Source organism: Gobio gobio (assembly GCF_949357685.1).
Source record: "Gobio gobio genome assembly, chromosome: 3".
NCBI classification, from domain to species: domain Eukaryota; kingdom Metazoa; phylum Chordata; class Actinopteri; order Cypriniformes; family Gobionidae; genus Gobio; species Gobio gobio.
Window position 1 is genome coordinate 24115198 of NC_137099.1, and position 27993 is coordinate 24143190.

Consider the following 27993-nt stretch of genomic DNA (forward strand, 5'->3'; position numbering starts at 1 on the left):
AAGTTTGCTGAATGTGCAGTTTATTAATGTAAAGATAGACAAAATATACAATAAAGAAAGACTTTGCTTGCCTTGAACCATGAACTAAACTTGAACAGAAACAGAAACTCATCAAACAGCGGGTTACACAAACAAAGCTAGACTAAGGAGCAATGAAACATGAAGCATAAACAAAATCCAAAACATGAACCAAACCAAAAAACAACATTACAGTTATATACTGAATGTAATACATCTGTCCACTAATGAAGGCCAGTCCTACAAACACATTCAGTATTTAACAAGTATTCAACTAGATATATCCTGAAGGAAATACCAGTGCTTGCAGGGCAGCAATACTGTACAATTTGAGGTATTCTAGTCTTTCTGCATAAAATGAAATGCTGCAGGGCCGTTGTCATGACACTGATCATGTGTCTTCTTTTCAGGCAGCTGCACACAAGTCAAGAATCACTCTAGTGCAGTGTAAAGGCAGCTAAAAATGTCTACAAATATGCAAGACAGGAGTAATTAATTCATAATGCTAATAGATGTAAGACAAGCAGTTACAACATGATGGCAGTTGGTTACAATTTATGTATAGAGCATTTGACGGAAATAATCTTAAAAAACATTGAAATGTCTGAATGTTATGTTATGAGCTGTGCATTAAGTTGCTAAATTAATTAGAGTAGTGTTTAAAACAAATTCCTGAACAGAATGTCAACAATGCAAACATCTGATCATCCAAAATAATATAGACACGAGAATACAGCTGATGAAGGACCTTTATTGTATGGCTGAATAACAGCAGTTTAATCCCTTCTCATCACAGACTCAATGCAATAAGCCCATTGCCCCGATCTTATTCAGTCCTTTATTCCATAAGCACATTATTGCCTGAGTTTATACACAACTGCTATTTACTGAAGTGTTGGCATGGGACATCATTGAGTGAATCACTATCTAGCAGTTTGGGCCAAACATGGCTGAACGCACACCGTCTGTGAAGTCATGCTGCTCGTATTAAAGACACACATCTCAAAAAGCGACTTACAAGGAGAAATACAAATAAGCAGGACTTTTTAACAGACATCAAAGAATGTAAAGGATGAACATTTCCACACTTTGTTCATGCTTAATCATCACCCTCAACATAAATGCACACGCACACACACTTTGTCATGGTTACAGGTAGACAGACCAGTAAATAACATTGAAGAAGAGGAAAGTGAAAGGGAACAGAGCTCGTGCATAGAGATCAACCCGTTTAGCAGCGGAAGGAATGACGGGTTTCGGAGGTGAGGGCTTTTTGTTGTTCTTGTTCTGCGATTTGCCGGTGGCATCTGTGACCTCTATGGGCTTGCCGTAACAGTCGAAGTTTGAGAGTTCGAAATCTCGTGGGAGAGAGCCGACAATACTGAAATCATTTGAGCGCAGATCTGATTTAGAGGTGCACACCTTCTTACTGCGGTTTTCCACAACCTGCACAAACATGGAGCACAAAAGACATTTAGACATCCATCCATCCATCCATCCATCCATCCATCCATCCATCCATCCATCCATCCATCCATCCATCCATCCATCCATCCATCCATCCATCCATCCATCCATCCATCCATCCATCCATCCATCCATCCATCCATCCATCCATCCATCCATCCATCCATCTATCTATCTATCTATCTATCTATCTATCTATCTATCTATCTATCTATCTATCTATCTATCTATCTATCTATCTATCTGTCTGTCTGTCTGTCTGTCTGTCTAATTATCCATCCATCCATCCAGCCGACATGATTACAGTTGGTTACAATTTGTGTACAGAGCATTATATCAAATCTGTCTGTCTGTCTATCTGTCTGTGTTACTGTGTTAATCTGACAAAGTATAAAGAAAAGTGTATTGTCAATTCGGTCAGTAAATGTAAAATGATAAACGTATGATTGGAACACTACAGTGCATCCGGAAAGTATTCACAGCGCTTCGCTTTTTCCACATTTTCTTTTTTACAGCCCTAATACAAAATGGCTTAAATTCATGATTTTCCACAAAATTCTACAAACAATCCCCCATAATGACAACACGAAAGAAGTTTGTTTGAGAGTTTTGCAAATTTATTAAAAATAAAAAACGAATGTACATAAGTATTCACAGCCTTTGCTCAATACTTTGTTGAAGCACTTTTGGCACCAATTACAGCCTTAAGTCTTTTTGAGTAAGATGCTACAAGCTTGGCACACCTATTTTTGGGAAGTTTCTCCCATTCTTCTTTGCAGGACCTCTCAAGCTCCATCAGGTTGGATGGGGAGCATCGGTGCATAGCCTTTTTCAGATATCCAGAGATGTTCAATCGGGTTCAAGTCTGGGCAACTCAAGGACATTCACAGAGTTGTCCCGTAGCCACGCCTTTGTTATCTTGGCTGTTAGCTTACGGTCGCTGCCCTGTTGGAAGATGAACCTTCCCCCCAGTCTGAGGTCCAGAGCGCTCTGGAGCAGTTTTCCATCAAGGATGTCTCTGTACATTGCTGCATTCATCTTTCCCTCAATCCTGACTAGTCTCCCAGTTCCTGCTGCTGAAAAACATCCCCGCAGCATGATGCTGCCACCACCATGCTTCACTGTAGGGATGATATTGGCCAGGTGATGAGCGGTGCCTGGTTTCCTCCAGACATATGACGCAAAGAGTTCAATCTTTGTTTCATCAGACCAGAGAATTTTGTTTCTTATGGTCTGAGAGTCCTTCAGGTCCCTTTTGGCAAACTCCAGACGGGCTGTCATCATTACTGAGGAGTGGCTTCTGTCTGGCCACTCTACCATACAGGCCTGATTGGTGAAGTGCTGCAGAGATGGTTGTTCTTCTGGAAGATTATCCTTTCTCCACAGAGAAACACTGGAGCTCTGTAAGCGTGACCATAGGGGTCTTGGTCACCCGATCGCTCAGTTTGTCCGGGCGGCCAGCACTAGTAAGAGTCCTGGTGGTTCCAGACTTCTTCCATTTACGGTCATTCTGCTCATTAAGACCTTCAATGCTGCAGAATTTATTCTGTACCCTTACCCAGATCTCTGCCTTGATACAATCCTGTCTACAGACATTTCCCTGGACTTCATAGCTTGGTTTGTGCTCTAACTGTGGGACCTTATAGAGACAGGTGTGCACCTTTCCAAATCGTGTCCAATCAATGGAATTTACCACAGGTGGACTCCAATCAAGTTGTAAAAACATCTCAAGGATGATCAGTGGAAACAGGATACACCTGAGCTCAATTTTTGGTGTCATGGCAAAGGCTGTGAATACTTATGTACATGATGTGATTTTTTTCGTTTTTTATTTTTCATAAATTTGCCAAGATTTCAAACAAACTTCTTTCTTGTTGTCATTTATGGGGTATTGTTTGCAGAATTTTGAGGGAAATAATGATTTTAATCCATTTTGGAATAAGGCTATAACATAACAAAATGTGGAAAAAGTGAAGCGCTGTGAATACTTTCCGGATGCACTGTATATATTTTATTCTAAAAATGACAAGTTTCTCATGAACTTCAGTCTTGAGGGAAGCTATTGCAGTCATCCTTACAAGACATATCTCTTAAATATTGTTTGTAATATGACCTCTACCCCTAACACATACACACATGCAAGTGCACACACACTTGCGAACCCCTGTGCTACTCTGTCATAGCTTCAGGCCTCAGTGCTGTCGGGTCACATTACTCTCAGTCCCCCAGAATCCTCTGTTCTTCTCTGCACCCATGTCCCACTGAGCACGCCCAGAGCAGTAGACTCAATTACATCCATTTCATCTCCCATGTACCCATTAACACACATACACACGCGCACACACACACACGCACGCACACACACACACACACACACACCTTACATAAAGAGAAGACATACACACATCATACATTCAGTAGAGAGAACACAATCACACACTCATATATGTATATGTGAATACAAACACTTTTTTTCACAAAGAGAGCACACATACATGACTGCACACATTCATCTTACTTAAAGGAAGGAATGTGCATACTCACACTGACCTGTAGCGTGCTGACATGTATAGGTGTCCCACCAGTACCATTGGCACTGTTAGCTTTGGCTGGTATCTTGCTCTCTCTTTCTCTTATAGCTTTCTCTTTCCCAGCCATCCTTATCTTTTCTTCCGCAATGCGCTTGGGACTGTTCAACATCACCTGGGACACAGCACAAAGACACTTGGACACTTTAGGGCCAATTACCCAGAACGCGTTTTTCCATTGTACTGCACTACTTTTCGATTGTAAAATGCGCTAGACCAATGTCTTTAACCATTAAACCGTTATGGCTTGCATATTTTGCAGTGTTTCGCGCATGACAAGGCATTCTAAAAAAAACACGGAGCTCAAGTTAAAATAAGTTTAACTTTTAAAAACGCATCTCTAGACCTTGTGATTTTTTTCATTCCACTGACCTGCGACACGTTTTAACCACAAAAATAAGTTGTGTGAATGGCCCCTAAGCCATATTTTTGTATGAATATGAAGTGGCATTTGTTTTAGAGAAATAAAGTACTTTTTAAGCAATACATTTCACAAAAACAATTTTGATATAGACTATAGACTAATCAAGACTAATATAGACTAAACCAGTGTGACTCAATGCCTTTTATGCAATTCCACCTGTTAGAACCTGAGGAAAACTTAACAACATTGTGACCTGTTGGTTAACAGTAATTAAAAAAATGAAATGAAAAATGAAATTCATTCACTTAAGTTTAGCTTAAGTGTCCAAGTAATAGATACATCCAGATAAATGTCCAGTTAAATATAATATTAGTTCCAATGTACATATGGTAGCAGTCTTCTAGCCTCATTCTTTTTCTGTTACATTAATTGTAGAATCAAACATCTTTCTACTGGTGGGAAAAAATGTAATAAATACAATTATATATAAATATTTATTCACACACACACACACACACACACACACACACACACACACACACACACACACACACACACACACACACACACACACACACACACACACACACACACACACACACACACACACACACACACACACACACACACACACACACACACACACACACACACACACACACACACACACACACACACACACACACACACACACACACACACACACACACACACACACACACACACACACACACACACACACACACACACACACACACACACACACACACACACACACACACACACACACACACACACACACACACACACACACACACACACACACACACACACAAAATCATAATATTTGTAATGCACAAGGTTTTCTGTTGTAACTCTAGTTCAGGTCACTTTTCACATTTCTGCATTTTAAGCACGAAACTAAGAATAAATTATTCAGTACATTTCAGGAAGTAAATTGCAGTATTATCTGGCTCTGTGCTCCCGGAGCTGTTACCCTAGTTTTTCAGGATTGATGGACAATGTAACCACAGGAACTGCATATCTGTATCATAGTTCAGAAGGAGTTCATTGCTCCTTAGTAAGGATTTTTCATATGGTTGCTGTTCTGTTTTCAGGCTTTGATTACTGATGTATTTTCTCCTCGAAAAGAGTCCATGTCAGCCTTTTCTTACTTTCCTATTTAAGGAACAGCTATATATATTTATATTGGGTACTGGGATGAAGTTTGAAGAGTCATAGTCAAACACACCTGTATAGAAATCCTGCTAATATGGTACAAAACACATGGAGAAAAGATTGAGAAAACATCAGTATATTGCTACTTGAGCAAAACGATATTATTACAAAATGGATAGTTTAAAGAGGCAAACTACTTAATCAATACTAGCCTACAATTTAAGACCTATATAAAATATATAAATTATTATTATTAATAAATAAATGTTTGTTGTAATAAACATTGTTGTATTTTATTATATTTACAGTTTTTTTATAAAAGTAAAAATCCAGAAATGGTTGTTCCTTGCATATTTCCGGCGATGTGACAACATCCTCATTGTACAACAAAAATTACTGGTATTTATGGACAACAGCAGAGCTTATATTTTTCTGACATTACTTGTAATGTTATTTAAAGTACATTATGATAAATACTTTGCTTGTTACATATACGTGCAACATTTCAGCCGTAAATAAATTATAAATGTAAGCTAGATTGTGTTCATTACTTGTCTAACGATGTATGTTTATGCTGAAATATAATAAAAAAGATGGTTTCTATTTTTAAAAAACATATATTGCGTGTCCTTATCGTTAAGTTTCAGAACTTCAGAACGTCTGTTAAGGGAACATAGTGAGCATCGATGGGTTTTGCAGTGCATTGTGGGAGCGAACGTTTCAGTACACTGGAAGGATTCTGCGATTTAGACTGCCCTTAAAATGGCCGACTCCCTGATCAGTGCCCTGACTACAGAACTAGGGAGCCACACTCATAGTGTATTGAATGGAGCTGTCCATGGTGCTGAACCAGCATGACAACATCATACATAATATACACTCATATTGCTGAATAAGAGATACATACACAAATAAATACAGATATGAGATATAAATATAAAGGTATATGTATATACTATATATATATATATATATATATATATATATATATATATATATATATATATATATATATATATATATATATATATATATATATATATTCGAAGTTGTAGAAACTCCTGGGCAATAAATAATAGCTCTGGAAAAAATTAAGAGACCACTGCAAAATTGTCAGTTTCTCTGGATTAGAGCATTTATTTGCAGAAAATGATAACTGGTCTAAATATAAAAAAAGATGCCATGTTTTCAGACCTTGAAAAATGCAAAGAAAAGTTTATATTATATTCAATCATTTTTAAACAACATAATACTAATCTTTTAACTTAGGAAGAGTTCAGAAATCAATATTTGGTGGAATAACCCTGATTTCCAATTACTCATTTCATGCGTCTTGCTGTTGGGTGACTTTATGCCACTTCTGGTGCAAAAATTCAAGCATCTTGGCTTTGTTTGATGACTCGTTGTCATTTTCAGTAAATAAATGCTCTAAATGACAAGAAATTTCAGCAGTTTATAGAACGAAACAAAAACTTATATTTTACTCAAACACATACATATAAATAGTAAATCAAGAGAAACTAATTTTGCAGTGGTGTCTTAGCTGTGTGTGTGTGTGCGCGTGTGTGTGTGTAAACAGCATTTTAATTATATGTTTTACGGGTAAATACAATGCTACTTCTGAAATAAACCTTAGCAAGACAAAATAATCTTAGTCTTATAGCCATTTTACTACAAAATACAGTGTAATTTTTACCACTGAACGTTTTTTAAATACATATTTTTAAATGAGGCTGAAATGAAAATCACATTTTCACTGTGATGAAAATGTTAATGTTCAGGAAAATGACAAAAAAGCCAGAATTCTCTTGTAATGCATGTTTGTCCACTGTTGGATATTGTTAGCAGAAAAATAAACTAGTGAGTGTGAAATGTGTATTTTAAGCAAGTTTATTTTAAGTAAGTTTAGTAAGTGTGAAACACTCATAAAGTGTGCTGAAGCAGCTGTTAAATCTGTAGTTCTGCAATGTTTCGATGCAAGACAACAGCAGGTGCATACACACCTGAACCACAGCGTACTCCACAAGAGACCCAAAACCATACAGTAAACAGGCAATCATCCAGATATCAATGGCTTTCACATAGGAGACCTTAGGAAGTTCAGATGCTAGAGATGTACACTCAGACGAGAGCGACAGAACAGACAGAATACCTAAAGAGAGAGAGAGAGAAAGAGATGGGAAAAAAAGAAAGACAAATTCATCATGCAGTTGCATTACTACATAAATCACTTCACTGTGCCCTGATCTTGAGCAGATATCTTGAGTTTCCTTTAATAAAACACTTCAATTTTAAAACTGACCTGCAAGTGATAGCCATCCCTGGAATGGACAGATGGACAAATGAGAGAAAGGAATGAAGGAGAGGTGGAGCCTATGAGAGGAGGAATATGGAGAGATGAGAGAGGAAAAACGGGTTGGATTTCAGGTAATCATGGGAATGACTGATGGGTGAAGTTCCCAGTGTAAGTGGAAAGATGTGTCTTTATTCAACATTTTATACATTTGTGGAACATATTCGACAAGGTGTTTTGATGGCTCCCAGTTTATTTAATAAAGCTTATTTTTAAATAAAAATGTGTTTAAAAATTATACTAATTTTGTAATCATTGCGTAAGGTTTTTTTTGTGAGAGTGTGTGTGTGTGTGTGTGTGTGTGTGTGTGTGTGTGTGTGTGTGTGTGTAAGTACATAGTATGTACATGGGGAACAGGACTGTAAAATAAAGTGCAACCAAAATGTTTTATGATTTTTGTCCTCAACATTGATACTAATAAGAAATGTTGCATGAGAATGATTTCTGAAGGATCATGTGACACTAAAGACTGAAGTAATGACTACTGAAAATTCAGTAAAATATATTCAAATAGAAAACTGTTTAAAATTGTAATAACATTAGTGTTTACTGTATTCTTGTGAGCATAAGAGACTTATTTGAAAAACATTTAATTATTAGGGATTAAAACTATTACCAAAGCATGCAAAGCTGATCACCTTGGTCACATGATACCCCATGGCTTATAAAATCATTAAATGGGCAATGTAATGAAAAATAGTATCTCTGATATGGGTCATTAAACACAACACTACAATTTCAGCTCCATTTGAAGGCTGACTCACCTAAGGGGACTCGGGCTGCACTGGCGTCTGGGTTGATCCAGAAGGCCAGCCATGATAGGACGACAATGAGCAGGGTGGGAGCATAAACCCCCATCAAGTAAAAGCCCACCTGCCTCCTCAGAGTGAAGATGACCTCTACACATGTATAATAACCTATACATTTTGAGAGGGGAAACAAGAGAGATGCATAAAATTACAGTATATAAAGTTCTTGAAAACATTGTACCATCTATATAATTCACTTTGCTACAAAATGCTTTTTATGTATAGGTTTTATTGTTTGATGCTTGTCCCAAACTTACACTTTCAATCTTAAAATATAAAAATCCTCATAAAAAACATTACATTTATAATCTTAACAAAGAGTGATATACACAAACCATTGTACTTGGTTACCAAGGAGACAGCAGTGTCAGTGAGGAGCTTAAGATGAAATATGAGACATGTAATATGTTTAGAAAATTCAAGGCACTGCAAGTGTCAAATGTGAACAGAATATTTATATTGGATGTCATTGTCAATCAAGATGTCATTTTGTAAAAATTTTCAAAAAGTGTACAAATACATAAAATACTGAAATTAGCCTTTGTAAGATAAAAAAAGGCCATATAATTCCAAAAATGTTTCCATCACTGTCATTTCCACCACAGAATGTTATTTTAAAAAACAAAACAAAACAAAAAACATATTTTTGTGTGATTGTAGTGGAAATAATTTTTTTTGGGGGGGAAAAAATGACAATAATGAAAATAAAATAGTGAGTTTGAAAAATGTGTTTTCTAAACGTCAAGGTTGCCCATAGTTGAAGAAAAATCATTATTCTGTACACTTCACCAAATGACTGATTCACTAGTGTGCAGTACACATTCTTATATCGGTGCCCATGTGTCAGTGCTGTGTTCGTGTGTGTGTGTGTGTGTGTGTGTGTGTGTGTGCGCGCGCAACCATTTTCAGATTCCCAAAGAGGAGTCATCTGTCTCCTGGGGTCACTGACAGATGTTCAGTGTCCAACAGAGATTTCACAAAGAACCGTTAAATAAACTACAACAAAAACAAAACAATGACACAATATCACACTGAATTAATCAGAGGAGCACAAGCTCTAATTCCCCAAATGAAATGGAGCAGAAATTAATTCATTAATGCCAAGATTTTTCCCAGAAATGCCTTACATTCAATTATTTTCAAATTAACATACTGTGCATACTGTATGGCCATACATATGGATGTTTTTTTGCCTTATGTTCTTTAATTTATATTATTAGCTTTACTATTATTATTATTAGTAGTAGTAGTAGTAGTTATTGTAAGTATATAGTTATTGTAAATATACAGTGCATCTGGAAAGTATTCACAGTGCTTCACTTTTTCCACATTTTATGTTACAGCCTTATTCCAAAATTGATTAAATTATTTCTTTTTTTCCCTCAATTCTACAAACAATACCCCATAATGACAATGTGAAAAAAGTTTGTTTGAAATCTTTGCAAATTTATAAAATTAAAAAAAAAATCTTCCCAATGTTGTTAGGTTTTTCTCTTTTAACCTTTATAGTCACCTCAAAAAAATATTCACAGTGGAAACTTTAGCAACAGGGTTCAAATGGAAACTATTACCAAAGCTCAAATGGATTATGTTTACAACCGCATCAGAATGGAGATAATAAAAAGGTTGTAAAATAATATATGACAGATCGATCTGATTTATTAACATTACTAAAGACATGCATTACCAGCATCACGTATTATTCATTATGTAATACATAACGCAGACACTTCCTGATTACTCTTGGAAGCACAATCTCTAGTGTTCATTTTAAAGCAATATCATCAGTCATACAAATGCAGAACAGAACAGTGCATTTTGAAAAGTAGGGCTGAACCTCTGAATTGTACAGTACATCATGTGGTGATACCATCGTCACAGTGAAAATATAAAAATATGAAACTATGAAAAAAAAAAAAGGCTTTTCTGAAGTGACTATTTTACCGTAAAATAGTTAAAGAGATCATTAAGACCAGACTGATGTACTTTTTATTGTCTTGTTTGTGGTGTAACGGTATTATTGTAAGTGTATGATGATAAATAATGATGATGAATAATAAACAGCAGCTTTAGTGATCATTGGGCATATTTACACGGCAGCGGGAACTAGGGGTGCTGCAGCACCCCCAGCCGACAGCTGTTTCACTACATTGGAATTTAAGATGACAACTTAAAATAGAGTTGTGTAAAAAACGTGTCTCAAGACCTTGCATTTTGTCCTCATTCAAATGTCCACGTCTTGCCTTTTTCCTTTGAAAGTTTTTGCTTTCTGTGTAAACCGGCCCTAACTCCTTAGTGCCAAACTATATTTGAGTATCAAAATGTAAGAGGCAGACTTTTGTGCTGACGCCATGTAGTGAAATATGCAGTGTTTTTAATATTTAATCATGCATTCTGATATGTTTTTAAATAACTCTGTCCACGTTCATTTGTATGTTCATCTGCAAGTGTTGTTCAAGCTGTTTAGTATTAGGATTTTGGGTAACATTTTATTTTACAGTGTCCTTGTTACATATGTTACATTTACTTACCATAGTAATAACAGTAAATTAAACCAAACCATAATCCTGCCTATAATCCTACTATAGTAAGTACAGGTAGGTACTAAATATTACTCAGTACTTGAATATATAATTACACTGTAGCAATGACACCTTAAAATAAAGTGTAACCGGATTTTGTTTAAAATCCTCCACAACAGCACCACCCCGCAATATCAAGCCTTGCCCCCTGATAAAATATGTTCCTGCGGCTAAAGTATTGGGACACCTGACTATTACAACAATAGGAACTGTAATGACATTGCATTCTAAATACATAGACATTTATATGGAGCTATAGCAGCTTCCAATCTTCTAGGAAGAACTTCTGTGAGAACTTTTGTCCATTTATCAGTAGAGCATTTGTGAGCTCAGGCACTGATGTTGGATGAGAAGTCCTGGCTTGTAATCTCTGTTCTAGTTCATCCCAGAGGCCAGTCAAGTTCATCCACACCAAACTCCTCCAACCATGTCTTTATGGACCCTTATGGACTGGGGCACAGTCATGCTGGAATAGAAAGGGCTTTCCCCAAACTTAGTTGAAACAAAGTTGAAATCATAGTAAATAGACATTTGTCCAATATGTATTGGTATGCTGAAGCATCAAGATTTCCCTTCACTAGAAGTAAGGGGCCTAGCCCAACCCTTGAAAAACAGCCCCATTATCCTTGTATATTATACAAGGTGCATTACTGAAACTGTAAGTATGCCTTGCAGAGGAGCATGCTCGTTTGATGCTGGACTGTTTAAATCTGTTCAGGCACAAAACAGCAGCACTGAAACACTTTTAGATATATGGCTTCCTCAGCCGCAGTGATGCAGCGTTAATGAATATGAGACCGTTTCAGCACTGGCTTCAAGACTCGAGTCCTGAGATGGGCATGCCACCACGACCCACATTGCTTGGCCATCACATTGATCTGTCATCTAACTTTCATCCCTTGGTCAGACCTCACATTTCTATGGGCAGGTGTTCCTCTAGAACAAGTGTCCAGGTGTCACCGTCTGCACCGGCACATCAACTGCCTAGAATTGTTGATTGCAATACTGGCCCTGAAGCTGTTCCGTCCGCTGTTTCAGAGCAAGCACATGTTGATCTGAACAGATAACACTGTGATGTACACGCGGGATGGTGTCTATTCCCGTTGCATATCACAACTCGCCAACCATCTCCTTCTCTGGAGTCAGCAGCGACTTAAGTCCCTGCAAGCCACTCACATTCCGGGTGTTCTCAATCGTGCAGCTGACGCACTCTCGCGACAGGTCACACTCTGAGGAGAGTGATCCAGCTATTTTGGGGAGGAAGAAGAACAAGTCCTAATGGTTGTGCCCTACTGGCCCAACCAGACTTGGTTCTCAAACCTCATGCTGATGGTATCGGCCCCTCCCTGGCGAATCCCCCTGAGGAAGGACCTTTTTTCTCAGGGGCAGGGCACAATCTGGCACCTGCACCCAGACATCTGGAACCTCTGTGTCTGGTTCCTGGATGGGATGGGGAGGAATTCAGAGGTCTGCCACCAGCCCCCTCTACCAGGTGGCTATATGCCTTATAGTGGTGCCCTTTCACTTTGTGGTGTTCCTCTCGGGGGGAGGATCCACGAAGGTGCACAGTCGGGTCAGTGCTTTCCTTCCCTTCAAGAAGGAAAAGTTCCCAGTGCACGCTTTGTACACATACCTGGACAGCACACAAAGCTTCTGAAGATCTGATCAGCTTTTTGTCCACTTCGGAGGTGAGCAGAAGGGGAAGGCTCTCTCCAAACAAAGAATGCACCACTGGATGGTGGATGAAAATCGTCTGGCTTACCAAGACGCACCTTGTCCATTAGAGCTCAGAGTTCACTCTACCAGAGGCATTGCAGCCACTTCAGTCCTGGCGGACGGTGTGTCATTGACAGATATCTGTAGAGCTGTGGGCTGGGCTACACCCAACACTTTCGCAAGATTTTGTAATATTCATGTAGAACCAGTTTTGTTCCGAGTTCTGGGTACTAACAGGTAAAGCTTGGACAACTGATCGGGTGTAGTGCTTGCATGAGGACACCTATATCCCCAAGCACTCATCAGTGGTGAATTTGGCGGAGGAATTCCCTACCAGGCACATTACTCATGGTATGCCCCTTTTAGGTGAACCCTTGTAATCTGGCTAGTGCTCCGTATGTAGTAGTTCCCTAACGGTGACCCCATATGGTTGCAAGACAGCATAGCTGCACTTGTCATTTTAGCACGTGAAACGTCAGTTCTCTTGACTCCGTTCATAGCATTGGCTTTTACTATAGGGACACCTAGTGTCATTCAGTGATGGGAATAACGGCGTTATAGATAAACGGCGTTACTAACGGAATAATTTTTTTCAGTAACGAGTAATCAAACGAAATACTGTTTCTCCAGTTACAACGCCGTTAGCTTTACTGAGAAAAGAAATGCGGCGTTACTATAATTGAGCTTACTGAAGCGGTTTTCATCCGATCAGGCTCTCTCTGTCAGTCGAACCTGCAACGTGTGTGTGTGCTCGCACCAGCCATGCGTGTTGGGGGTTGGGTGGGGTGGTACACATAACTGATGATGATTGGTGGGTGGGAGACAAGGTTGAGGTTGATAGGTTGAGTTCACACCTATTTTTTTACGGTCTATGGTTCACACACACACACACACACACACACACACACACACACACACACACACACACACACACACACACACACACACACACACACACACACACACACACACACACACACACACCTATGACACACACGCATATGCACAGTCAGCGATGGCAAGTCCAACAACTTCAAAGGTAGCTTTCGCAAACTGGAAGTATAAGCGCTACTTTTCCCTCGTTGAGGTGAAAGGTAAGAATGTTTATGTAACGTGCAACTTATGCCCAGGAAGAAAGAGTCTCTCCACGTCGGTGGCAAGTAATTATAATCTAATGAAGCGCCTCACATCATCACATGCCGCCACAACATGAGTGGCTAAAAACCCAGGTGATAACGTGAGCTCCACTACCAAAGGAGTAGTATAGTACTGATAATATTTACACAATATTTACACTATAGTAGGTCTACTGATAATATTTACAATAATGTATTGAATTTGATAGGTGTCTCTCACATTGTCCCACAGCAACCTTACAATAGTGTACAATGTTTTATAATAATAATTAATTCTATTTAGTCTCCAATTCATTCATTTAACATATCTAATATTGGGGGCATCCAAGTTATTTGACATATTTGAACATTTGAAGAAAAAAAAAAGTAACACAGTAGTTACCTTCCCTGGTAATTACTTACTTTTATAATGATGTTACTCAGTTACTAACTCAGTTACTATTTGTAAGAAGCAACTAGTAACTATAACCAATTACTTTTTTAAAGTAACGTGCCCAACACTGGTGTCATCACATCGACACCACATCGAAGTGACTGACAGTTACTGTTGTAACCTCCGTTCCTTGATGGAGGGAATGAGACATGGTGTTCCCCCTGCCACAACTCTGAACTGCCCATTGAAACAGCCGAGACACTGTCTCAGCTGCTCAGCAAAAACCTGAATGAGTGGATACACACCACTTATTTATACAGTATGATGGGGGAGTGCCATTTAAATTCCACTCACCAATTCTAAGTATTAGGGTCCCAAGTGCGATCCTTAGTGTCATCACATCAACACCATGCCTCGTTCCCTCCATCAGGGAATGGAGGATACAATAGTAACCAAGACGTTTTCTTTTAACATTTATAGTCAACTGAAAAAATATTCAGAGTGGAAAAAACTTTAGCAACGGTGCAGTGGGTTCAAATGGATTATGTTTACAACAGGATCAGAATGCAGATAAACAAAGTTGCAGGATAATTTGACAGATCGCTCTGATATATTAGCATTACTAAAAACACTCAATACCTATATGTAATAGATAACACACACACTCCTGATTACTCCGAGAAGCTTTAGAGAGTTAATTTTAAAGAAGTATCATCAGCCATACAAATGAAGAACCGAACCGTGCATGTACAAAAACGCAGGGCTGAATTGTACATCATGTTGCGATATCATTGTCACTGTGCAAATATCAAAATATGAAACTATGAAGTAGCACAAAAAGCTTTGAGCTCAGTGTGACCATATTACCGTAAAATAGTTGAAGAGAACATTAAGACCAGAATGATGTTCTTTTTATCATCTTGTTTGTGGTGTAACTGTGTTTGATCATTTATACTGTATATAAGTGTGTGAAGGTACTGCTGTCTATGTGTGTGATCTTAGCGAGTTACGCTCATGCTGTTCTCTTATATAAGAAGTGAATAGTGTATTATGCAACACATTCCCACGGGAGAAATAGACTCCAATATTTCTAAAGCTATACTTTATGTTAAAGGTACAAATGTGAGTGTATTTGTTTATGAATGGGGGGGGTGGTAAGTAAGGGATTATGGACAGTCAGCAGGATATTATTTGAAAATAAAGTTTCTTTTTAATCAAGCTGAAAGGATTTATTTTGCAATAACGACCAGCTGACTATACACTATCCCCCTTTTTACATGGCTAGTGGCTACTTAACAAATAAATAAATAAATGTATAAACAATTTTGATTTGAGTAAAAAAATATATATATTTACTATGTGAGAACAAAGAGATTGTGGGGTGCTGTTTGAATCATTAATTGAGTACATCTTGATTTAGAAACAACTGCATAGTTTAGCAGTCGGATGATCAGAATCCAGTATTCCAGACAGCCATATAAAAAGGGTTAATATTTGCCTGCGCAAACACACACACAAGGCAAAGCAGGACTGCTGACACTTTCTCTTTTTTTTTCAATTAAAAAAATTTCAATTCCCAAATTTGTATCTATTCATGGAATATCTTTAAGGAGTACTTAAGTAGGTTATAGGGGGTTCTATTAAAAAAAGGCTAAAATATATTAGGGCTGTGAAAAAGACTTACCAAACTAAGTACCTTTTACTTCAAATCCAGTATAATAAGTTAAAAGTAACACTTTTAGTTTGGTATTGATACCTTACTGATAGGGTGGTGAGGGTACATACAGTAAGATAAAAAAAGTTGGGAAACCCTGAACTGCTGAAGCAAGGTATTTATACAAGACTGTCAAATATAACTACACGCATTACGTGGCAAACATGCTGTGCACAATCTATAGCAACATTAACAGTATCATTATCACTAACATCTCTGCCAGTCTGCCTCAGGCTCAGAGTGCAGCAGAATATAAGATTATATCTATGATTTGTGAATAAAGCAAAAGATTGGCTATGTTCAGAATCAAATACTTGCATACCATTTGCAATATACTGCACAGTACAGTATATACGTACTAGAGGTAGTATGTGTGACTAGAGGTAGTCAAGTCAAGTTCAATGTATTTTTGTATAGCGTTTTTCACAATACACATTGTTTCAAAGCATCTTTACAAAAAGTCAAAACTGATTTATATAATATTTATCTATAATGCCTTAGTGCTTTACCATTTTTACTAGATTGCTTTTATAGTGTTTTCTTGTATATATTAGTGCCGCAGTGACTTTACAATTTAAAGTTTTAAATATTGGTCAGTATTGTATTTTTATATAAATAGAATTAAATATTGATCAGTTTTGCTAAAAGTGAGAGTAAGTGACTCTCAAAAAGTTTTATTTATAAAAGTATTATTAATACAAATATAATCAAAGTCTGTAATGTCTGATGCACACGATGAGAGAAATAAATTAAGGGATTTAGACAATGGTTGGATTTGTTGTAAGCGAGAGACAGTTCTCAGAAAGCAGCATTGAGCAATAATGATACGATTTGGTTGTCTTAAGTGAAAAATAGCCAGTTGTCAAAGAGTCTGACGTGAGTTTAACTTTCTTCAAATTGAATTAACAGTCATTTAAGCGACAAAGTTAAGAAATACACAGTATATATATATATCGGATGATCATATATATAGAACCGGTCCTACTCGACATTCGAACCAGCATGGGAGGCGGGTGCGATAACAAGGATGCTTGATGACTGCAGTCTCTTGAGGCCAGAGGAATGAGGTTTACATATGCAGCTCTTACTGGCCTATATCCGTTAGATAGATGGCAAATGTCTTCTGGCTATCCCATGCATACAGACAATTCACATACTGCATACTTGCAGAAATAGTATGAGTGGTATGGTTGTATGTTATTCCAATCAAATCCAGGGTATGGGAACATGAATTAGTGAAGGGCATGGGAACATACAGTACCCAAAATAAAGACATGGATCAGGTGTTCAGAGCTTTATGAGAAGATAGAAGGTGCATGCAAGATTTAACATTTAAAAAGACACTTCATAACTATAACATTCATTAAAAAAAGAGAAGCGTGATCATTCCAAGAGTTTAATGCTACAGTAAGACTCTGGCTCTGATGCTGCGGTCATTCTGCCAAGCTACCGATCTCAGAGGTATTGATTCATTTGAGTCTGAATTAGGAGTGTAAAAGAGGTATGAGCTCAGCGATTTCTCACTTGCGTGTGTGTGCTGTTCTTGAGTTGTTGCCTTTCTGAACACTATGTCCTTTCTGTGTTGCGTTGCCCTCCTTCAATATGCAAATATGAGAGTATATTTATGTCAATCCATACCTGTTCCTGAGTAGAACTTTGTGCAATTTCCATACTTGATGTCCTCTTGCTTTACGTCAAACTGTGGCAAAGCAATCTCATCCATCTGAACAGGGTCTCCAGACTGCCACATAAACACCAGGTCCTTTGTGGTGTAGCCAACTATGCACACACACAAAAACACACCACATTAAGATGGCTGTTTTACCTCATTCTCATCTTTATTTCCATCACGTAAAATAAAAATGAAATGTAGAGGTTTCATTATACTGCAGGAGCACCAGTATGTGTATTTATTTCACTCACAGCTCTCTAACTGCATCTTGCAGAGCTGGGTGTCCATAGGAAAGAGTGTCAGATCCAGAGGGCAAGACAGAGTAACAGACAACCTAAAAAAAAGGGAATTTACGTAAATACATGCCTAGTTTAGAAAAGAGGGTATGTGTGTGTGTGTGTGTGTGTGAGAGAGAGAGAGAGAGAGAGAGAGAGAGAGAGAGATAGAGAGAGTATGTAAAGAGAGGATAGACACACACACACACACACACACACACACACACACACACACACTGCAAGGTTCATTAGTCCTGGGTCCATGTGGAGCAGCAGTAGCAGATGAGAATCAGAGAGAGAGAGAGAGAGAGAGAGAGAGTAAGAGAGAAAGTAAAGGAGGCTGTGGGGTGGGATTCTCACCCTAAGGCTCTCTCTCTCTCTCTCTCTCTCTCTCTCTCCCTCTCTCTCTCTCACACACACACACGCAAACACACACACAGACACACATACACATAGCAAAGCAAAAATGTAGCATATTTTCTCATCTGCCACAAAGACTCTTTCAGCTTGAGCAACTAGCCATGGATTCTAACATTCTGCTATCTAAATATGCTGCAGTTAAAGATCAGAGCAGAATAAATAGATAAACAACACGATAAATATATACTGGAAAACTTTTAAATGATAAATGTGAATGTGAGAAACAGATACAATTTCACCAGATCTTTCAGCAGAGGCACATTGCTAGAGGTGCAATAAGCATTTCATACAGTATATGTGAAATACGTAAAGTCCAGGGTCAGATTTGAAATGGAGGGAAAAAACACTGAAAAAAGTTGAAATTTAACATTTGACACATTTTACATTTAACATTATGTTCTATTTTATAAGAAGTACATGAGATTACACAGCGCCTGAAAATAGTCCCCCAGCACTCAGGTTGTCACGTTGGTTATGTTGATGGAAGTTAGCCTATTTTCAGGCCCTGCGTTAATATCATTGCACCGCTGCACCCATGGTACAGCAACAAAGTTCCTTGATTATTACGCAGAAATGAGAATATAGTTCCTAGCCATATCTAGGGTTGCCACCTTCAGTGTGGCAAAATAAGGGACACCCATTCACTACCGACCGTATTGGTTTTATATGGGATGCGTAATTTTGCTTGTAAATACGGGACGATTCCATATTTTACGGGACGGGTGGCAACCCTAGCCATATCGGCCTAGAAAATTGCAACTTTTCATTTTCGTCGTTCTTAGTACACGATGTAATTACAGAAGAGTCAAGTTTTAAATAGGAAATATATCGAAATTCTTTGGTTATTTTTGTTGAGCGAGATGCTAACGGTCTAATCAGATTCAATGATCTATGCTAAGCTACGCTAAAAGTGCTACCTCCAGACCCAGAGATCGGCTGAATGGATTCGAAAACGGTAAAACTCAACTGTTTAACTCTAGGGGAGTTGGAAAATTTGCCTATTGTCAAAAATAGTGGCGTGTTCCTTTAACTCATGTGTCAATGGTAGCGATCTGTCTGCAGCACGCTTTCAGAAAGCATCTGAAATCAATATCTAAGACAAGTGAACACTCTTTTACTCCATATCTCTGTGCATGTTGCATGGTTTGCTTATTTATACTAAATGAACATTTATACAGTCTAATTTAAGCGTTATGTTTAACAGTGGAGTCATTTATTAAGAATATAAGCTGCAGCGTTTCCGCAATTGTGTTTATGCAGCAGCAAGCTGTCCATTGTATGTAATTGCTGTCAAGATATGCCGTCTAAGCTACAGATATGAGAAAAGGTTCAAGTGAAATAAGCCCTTTAAGCACGGGGTTACCATGTTTAGCTGCATAACTCTAATGACGCGTTAATTTATTTCCAAAGGCAATGGTTTCATTAGCTATGCTTGTGTGTGGTTGATTTCAGCTGCACACAGCGTCAGAGCACACCCCTGTATTTCTTTATCGTCTCAACAGCTTTTCACTTATCAATAAGAGTATAAGGATTGTGCTAATGATACATCAAATGATTAAATTATGAATCTTGCTCAGGTGGTTGCTGGGGTTCTTATCTCTATCAGCTTGCAACGTATATCAATTGTTAATGAGAACACGTGCGCATTTCTAGAGTTAAGCCATTCGGCATGGTAACCCAGGCATACATATGGCGCTTTTCCACTGCATGGTACGGCTCGGCTCGCTTTTCCACTGCATGGTACCGCTTGATACGGCTCGGCTCACTTTTCCACTGTGTGGTACGACTTGGTTCAGCACGGCTCGAATTGCTTTTCCAATGCATTTAGTACCGCTTTAAAGGGGGTGGGATTATAGAATGATCGTTATAATTGCGTTGCCTCTACCTCTCGGCATGTTTTTAACTACGAGACAAAGAAGTTTGTTCCAGAGGAGGCTGATGGCAGCGAAACTAAATACTGCTAAAAAAACAAGAGAGTCTCATAGGCTATGAGGAACTCATAAAACAAAGCGCAGACGACAACATCACTTGATTTGCTTGATGGCGCACGAGGGTAAGATAATCTTGTATTTAACAATGTGTTTAGGGTCTCAATCGCTATATCACTGTCACAAAAGCATATAATGGTAGTGGTAGCTGGTAGTGACGATTCTCTCTGACCAATCAGTGATCTGCAGTGTTTACACGTCACATTTTAGTATTGGTACGGCACGCTTGAAACCTCAACCAAGGGGGTACTATTTAAGCTAACAGTACCAAGCCATACCGAACTGTACCATGCAGTAGAAAAACGGCAATAGGTATAGGCCACTAGAGTTATATATATATATACATATCTTATGATTACTAGATTTGAATGATACAATGAGATAAAGTTCCAAGGATGGTGACTGCTTTAAGATTGCATGGGAAGCCCGGATTACTTTAAAATGTAATCAAAAGATGCAGCAATCAATGTCATTCATCTACACTACCATTCAAAAGTTTGGGGTTGGGGATTTTTTTAAAAGTCTTGAATGCTCACCAAGGATTGGTGTATTTATTTGATTAAAAATAGAGTATAACAGTATAATACTGTGAAATATGATTACAAATTAAAATAACTTTTCTATTTTAATATCATTTAAAAATTTAATTCATTCATGTATCAGCAAAGCTGGATTTTAAGCAGTCATTACTCCAGTCTTCAGTGTCACATAATCCTTCAGAAATCATTGAAATATGATTATTTAGTGCTCAAGAATAATTTCTTATTAATATCTTATAAAATCTTACTGACAGCAAACTTTTGAACTGTAGTGTAATTTCACTGTTTTGTGATAGTTGGAGAAGCAGCTTTTATGAACAACATTGCACACACACACACACACACACACACACACACACACACACACACACACACACACACACACACACACACACACACACACACACACACACACACACACACACACACACACACACACACACACACACACACACACACACACACACACACACACACATTAGATTTTTTTCCCTTATTAGTGCAAAATATGGAAGCAGTCTTGAAACCACAGGCTGCTAGTAGTGTAATAGTGCTGAAGATCATGTTATGTTCATCCCCTAATTTCTTATTATAAATCAGATAGTTCCAACTGTTAAAAATCTATAGTGATGAATGCACACGTGATTGCACATTCTATATAATACTATATAAATAAAATCAGTTGCTTGGCCACTGTAAACGGTATAATGACCTATATTACTTGGTGGAGAAATTGGTTATTCTGACTACTATTAATAATAAAACAAGTAATTATTAAAACTATATACTGAACATTAGTTTTTTAATATCATATTGCCACTTATTTTATTATTGAAACATTAATCATGACCTTGACCTACCTCATGCTGATGAGGACGTCTCCATTGCGGAAGATGAACAGGAGTATGTTTTCCTGTGTGACGTCGTGAAAATTAGCATTTTTTTCATTGGCGAAAAACAGATCTGGCTTCCACAGGCACTGGAACATTTTTGGATCAACGGTTAATGCATCCGACTTAAAATCAGCTGGTAATTTTAGCCGTGGGTCATTCCAGCGCTGACGCAGGAATATATTTATACGGTAATCCTGCAGATGAAACAATGTACAATGTAGTATTAATAGAGGTAAGTATATTTTGTAAATCAATCAAATGTACAACAAGATTGTGTGCTTATATGGAATAAAAAATATGCATAGAAAAGATATTGGGTGGATAGAATATAAAGTTCAAGTAAATCACACACACAAACTAACTAATGTTTTTTTTTTTCCTAACCATTGTCGTCTCTTGAATCGACCCAAAGCTGTTGATGAAGATGTTCACCTTATCCTCCACTGGGATACCTGCAAACACATTATAGCAACTCTTTCAGACGAATATAATCATGGACATCAACCATGTGTGTAGGATAAAAGCTGTGTGCTATTCTCAGATTTCCCAAAGTGCAAAACAAATACTCTCAAAAGTAAGAATATTTTGTGCTTCGTTGGATGTAAGAACTTGGAACCGTAGCAGACGCCCATTGATCTAACAGAGTTCCGTTCTGACATTCTTATCCTACTGGGTTCAGAAGGACACATTCTTATTCCACAGGGTCTTGTGATTCTCAGAAACACGATGGGAGAGAATTTCCAATTACTCTGTACAATACACACTCTGCCATTTTCTGACACTGTGATTAAATTATCATTCTAATGAGGTCATCCATTATGTTATTTGTGACTTGCTGGGGAAAAAAAGTGCAAGTACTGAATTTTATGAACATGCCAGAGGTCTGAGAGGTTTGGTAAATAATAAAAAAAAAGCTTCACTAAAATATTATTATAAAATCAAAGACCACTGATCTGAACCTAAAAGAATGATGTCATATGATATTTGCAACCAATTTTACTTCTGTATATTAAAATATTTTGGTAGCACTTAAAACACTGAACTGCTTTCAACTGAATAATGACCGTTTACTATTGTCTTTTTAGAGCAGCTTTACAGCAGAATTAAATTCAGTTTGCATCATTGAATCATTTTCCTGTTTATCACTGTAAAGCTGCTTCGATACAATCTGTATTGTATAAAGCGCTATATAAATATAGCTGACTTGACTTGAATTTACAATAAGGTTCAATTCATTAACGTTAGTTAAGGTATCGTGAACTAACAATGAAAAACCTTTAGATTTTTTTTTTTATACAGAATTTGTCAGCTAGGTTAATTTATAAATATTGCTATTTATACATATACTTATTGCTTATTGTTAATGTATGTTCATTCATAATATATTAACAAATTTGACTATATTATTTCATATTTATATATTAGAAAGATATATTTGTGTATGTAGAAATTAACATTAACCTACAGTATATTAAAAAATGCAGTACAATTTTTGATCATTGTTAGTACATGCCTAATGCAGGGCTCGACATTACGACTGTTCACGTGCTTGTCCTTCGGACAAGTAAATCTGTCATTCACTTGTCCGAGTAAAAAATTTGCTTGTCCGGAAATACATTTTTTATAATTTTAAATATTTAAATCTGCATATTTGTGATATTTTTACCTTTTATAAAGGCATTTTTTCCCTAATCTTATTAAATATAGGTTATGCTTCAGCTTTCCTTTTATATTCTTAAATTTGATCAATACATTAAATTAGAAGAAGACACTATAGGGCTGTTACCAATCAAATTAAATAATTTACACTGAAAAATTACAACTGCATTAAATAATGTTATATGAGATTTGTATGTTTGAATAAACAAATAAGAAATGTTGGAAAGTATGTTTAAACATGAATCTAAACTGCCAGTACGTGGTGGCAGGTCTTAATGGTATTTAGGAAAACAGCACTCTTGGTTGGTAATGTGACATTGCAAATGTATCATATGTTATAAATATAAATAAACTCCACATTTCTACATTTTTACTGCAGTGTGTTAACTGAGTTTCTTTGTGTGAGCGGCGAACACTGTTTCGATTTCTCCTCGAGAGGCTGCGCGAGCATCAACCGCACAACCTTGTTACCGTCAGTTCATTATACATTATATCTTATTATCCACTCTCAATCGCCACTTACACTAATGAATGCAGAATCATTCTTGCATTTTGGTGTTCCCTAGATATTTTTTTGTTATTGACGGACAAGCGGACAAGCGTTAATGTCGAGCCCTACCTAATGCACTAAAGATTATTTTCATTTATTTATAGTTAGTCATTACTCATTCTTACCAATATTATTATTATAATACTATTATTACTATTAGTATTTTTGTGCAGTTTTTTGGTGCGAGTCATTTTGGCTATTCCTTCACTGTAGCAAGGATAATATGAAATGAAACATTTTAATGTAAAAGAAATCTCAGTACCTTTGAAATTTGGTCGTATTCGTGAATCATAGGTCATCAGCAGGCGGTTCAGTATGTTGCTAGTCGAGTTGGCTGGGACTCTGTCCAAGTCCTCGGCTGATAACTGACTGGCAATGTCAAAACAGACACATACACATTATACTGGCAGTACATCACTTATCAAAGTCATACTAGGGCGCAACTTGCCCTGGCAAAGAGTCACAGCCCTCTCAGAGTCAATAACTATTCACTATTCAACACATGATTACTACGGAATAATGTCTGCTATCAGAAATAAATACAGTAAAAAGCAGACAAACTTACTCATGCTTAGTTGCACAGATGGACCACAGGCCTTGCCTATGACCTGAAGCCAATTTAGCTGGATCTGTTAGTATGTAATAGAGAGTGTCGACAAGGACACAGCTGGTCTTGGACCAGTGCTAACAGAAACATCCAGTCTGGCAGGCTCCAAAATGTATCGCCAGACTTATACTCTGATTAACAGCACTGTAATTCTTCATGACTGACATCCTTGCTTCCTTGGCAAACTTAGATGATTATGGGATCAGCACACATGTGTATGCGAGTGTGTGTTACTGCCTGGGGGACTTACGAGGGACAGACGACTTGTTTGCCCTTTTTCCCCTTCTTGGGTTTGCCTCCATCTGCGGTGCTTTCTGCTGAGAACTGAAGCAACAGCATTAACAAGATCAGCCCCTTAAGAACCATGACTGCACACCTGCAACACACAGACACATTAGTCAGCAAAAATACAATGGCTAACCACTTCTGAATTTAACTGTGGCATTAATGAAACTATGGCCTTTACTACATTAATGCCGCAACACATCAGGACATCAGTAATGAATCATTTCACTTGAACAAGTTACTGCTGAATAAATAACAACAATTCTAGATACATGTCATTTCTTTTTCAAAAATATGTTGTGCCAACCCAGTTACATATAAAGTCGCCATGGAAGGTAAATCTTTTTTTCCATATTATGTTACACATCCAAGAGAAACTGCTTATAGAACAAGAAAAAAATGTAGGGTGGGACTTGATGTTGTCCATCAGGAATTGATCGGATTGTTGTGGTTTGCTATTGATGTCATTTCAGGTGAGTGACAGGTTGTCCCGCCCTCACGCCAGTAAACATCTCATCAAAAAAAGAGATGAGGTGTTGTTTCAAGAGAAAGAGAAAGTTACAAATTGTACAAGTTGACTGAGCCAGTATATAGAGGCCAAGGATGTAATATAATATTTTATATATATATATATATATATATATATATATATATATATATATATATATATATATATATATATATATATATATATATATATATATATATATATATATATATATACACACTATATAATATATTGTTATAACATTTTAACCATGATTTAACCAAACAATAATAATAATTTCATTCATCAGCATTTAAATAGAAAGTGAGGGACAAGACTGAAAATGTTAGAATTTTCACAGAAAGCATTAAGAAACTACAAATGGAATGACATCTAAGGCTATATGTTGTATTCTATTATATTTCTCCCATAAATACAGTCACTTATTTTATATGGGAGGCCAAGGTTAGCTGTCTAGCTATTGAACATTTTGCCTGTGATTTCCCAGGACAACAGAAACAGTTCACCGAACACACGTTCAGCTGGGGGCCTGTTGTCATAGTTTTATGGTCTAGGACTAGGTTGTCACAATGAAACATTAAATTCAACCATTATAGGCCTTTCAGCTAAACAAATTAAATAAATAAACACAGTAAAACAGTTAAGGAAGGAAACAATTTATGAAAACTGCAAATGGAATATCAAATCAGTGTTTTCTCCAAAGCATATTGTGTAACACTTAAAACGATGAGCAAAAATAAAAAATGTGTCAACTTTCCCTGAAATATTTATGAAATAGCTATCCTTGTCCTGAGAACACAGTTTAACATTTTGGTTAAAAATCCACTTTCATTAGTTGACCATCTGGGTCCCACTTTATATTAGGTGGCCTTAACTACTATGTACTTACATCAAAAAAAGGTACAATGTATTGAGTTTATATTGTATTGCAGGGTAGGGTTACGTGTAAGGGATGGGTCAATAGTGTAATTATAAATGTAACTACAGAAATGAATTACAGATGTAATTACATGCAGGTAATTTTTTTTATTTAAGTACAATGTAAAAACATGTATGTACACAATAAGTGCATTGTATAATGTAAAGGTTAGTACATAGTAGTTAAGGCCACCTAATAATGTACAGCGTCTGAATGTACACTATATAACAGCTACAATAGCAAAAAATATGATAGCCTATTAGAATTTTAGTTTGGAGAACAGAATTCACAATAATGTATGTAAGAATACAATGTATGGATTAGTTATGAACTAGATGCTTGCTTTTAATATAGGCCTATATTATATAGGTTTAATTGCGTAGATGGAGCTATCTTGAGAGAGCAATGTCTCTTGCTTAAAATTAATAATACAATCTCTCCCAGAACCCCTGGAACAGCTTAATCCTCGCGCATTGATCAGACCTTGAGAATAATGTACAGATTAATTGAGGCTAATAAGAGCTCTCGCTCCAGTGACGGAGTGAAAAACACCCGGGACTGAATCCAGCACTAGAGATCCGCAGTGGGAACACCAGAGAACACTTAACACACCGTCAACCACTCTTACAGACCCCTCAGTGCAGACTCATGCTACAGTACAAACACACCCGTAATAAGTCACTCGTGAGAACTTGCTAAATCATGTTGAAGCGAAAAAAGCACGTCAGGGAAAACACATGAATAGTATAAAGACACGTAGCCTCACCTCAGGACGAAAAGACAGATGATATGAATGCCCCCGCTCAAACACGCTTCCAGTAAACACACATGTCTGTCGTTGTATGTACATCCACACTCCGGGCTCAGTTTCGGTGTGTGTTATGGATTGCGCGTGCATGCACCTGTCCCGCTGCAGTGAGGCTGCTGCTGTGCTCTCGCGTGATATGAAGCAAGCGCTGTCCCGCACCGGCGTCACTTTCTCCGCCTGGCTTTAAGTTACGAAACCTACTGAGCTACAATACCATTAAGTGAATTTGAAGATATAAGGTAGCCTACATGTGTTATGTGAAATCAAGAGTGGTATCATTTCAGCCGTTAAACGTACATAAACACACGCACGTTCAAATAAACAAAGGTGAAAGCTGCACACTCTGATTATACTAAGCAAGAAAGACTTAAGAATTCACGAGATGTTAGCGGTTTTGTGAACAGCTCCGCCTCACCTCGACTTGTCCTTTGTGTCACATTAAATCACAGCCCCTCTCTCTAAACAGATTTACACTGAGCCCACAGAACTAAATGAGGGCATGGGCTGCGTGTGAGTGAGTAAGAGAGAGAGAGAGAGAGAGAGAGAGAGAGAGAGAGAGAGAGAGAGAGAG

General features: G+C 37.5%; 1 protein-coding gene across 3 annotated transcripts; it reads right to left on the reverse strand.

Annotated features, from left to right (window-relative positions):
• Positions 1-27897, reverse strand: glrba (glycine receptor, beta a). Of its 3 annotated transcripts, XR_013816140.1 has the most exons (12): positions 27381-27882; positions 25153-25278; positions 24558-24664; positions 22471-22538; positions 22054-22280; positions 18223-18305; positions 17938-18078; positions 8734-8886; positions 7919-7989; positions 7620-7768; positions 4030-4188; positions 1-1464 (listed from the first exon to the last, which is right to left on the reverse strand). XR_013816140.1 is itself a non-coding variant. In XM_079811705.1 (11 exons), exons 2-11 carry the CDS (start codon positions 25266-25268, stop codon positions 1168-1170), a joined length of 1494 nt encoding a protein of 497 aa, XP_079667831.1. In that variant the 5' UTR covers positions 25269-25278; positions 27381-27897; the 3' UTR covers positions 1-1167. The 3 variants fall into 3 exon arrangements, 2 of the variants coding, with proteins under 2 accessions (XP_079667831.1, XP_079667830.1); XM_079811705.1 differs by lacking the exon at positions 7919-7989 and having other exon boundaries at positions 4036-4188; positions 27381-27897; XM_079811704.1 differs by lacking the exon at positions 7919-7989 and having other exon boundaries at positions 7-1464; positions 27381-27897.
• Positions 27898-27993: the final 96 nt, after the last annotated feature.

Excerpts from the sequence above, each read along its gene's own strand:
- glrba (XM_079811704.1), bottom strand. The coding sequence starts at position 25,268 with ATGGTTCTTAAGGGGCTGATCTTGTTAATGCTGTTGCTTCAGTTCTCA. Across the intron at positions 22,539-24,557 it reads AATACGACCAAATTTCAAAG|GTATCCCAGTGGAGGATAAG; the intron begins GTACTGAGATTT and ends ATGTGTTTGCAG. Across the intron at positions 4,189-7,619 it reads TGGAGTACGCTGTGGTTCAG|GTGATGTTGAACAGTCCCAA; the intron begins GTGTGTATGCAC and ends GCTGTGTCCCAG.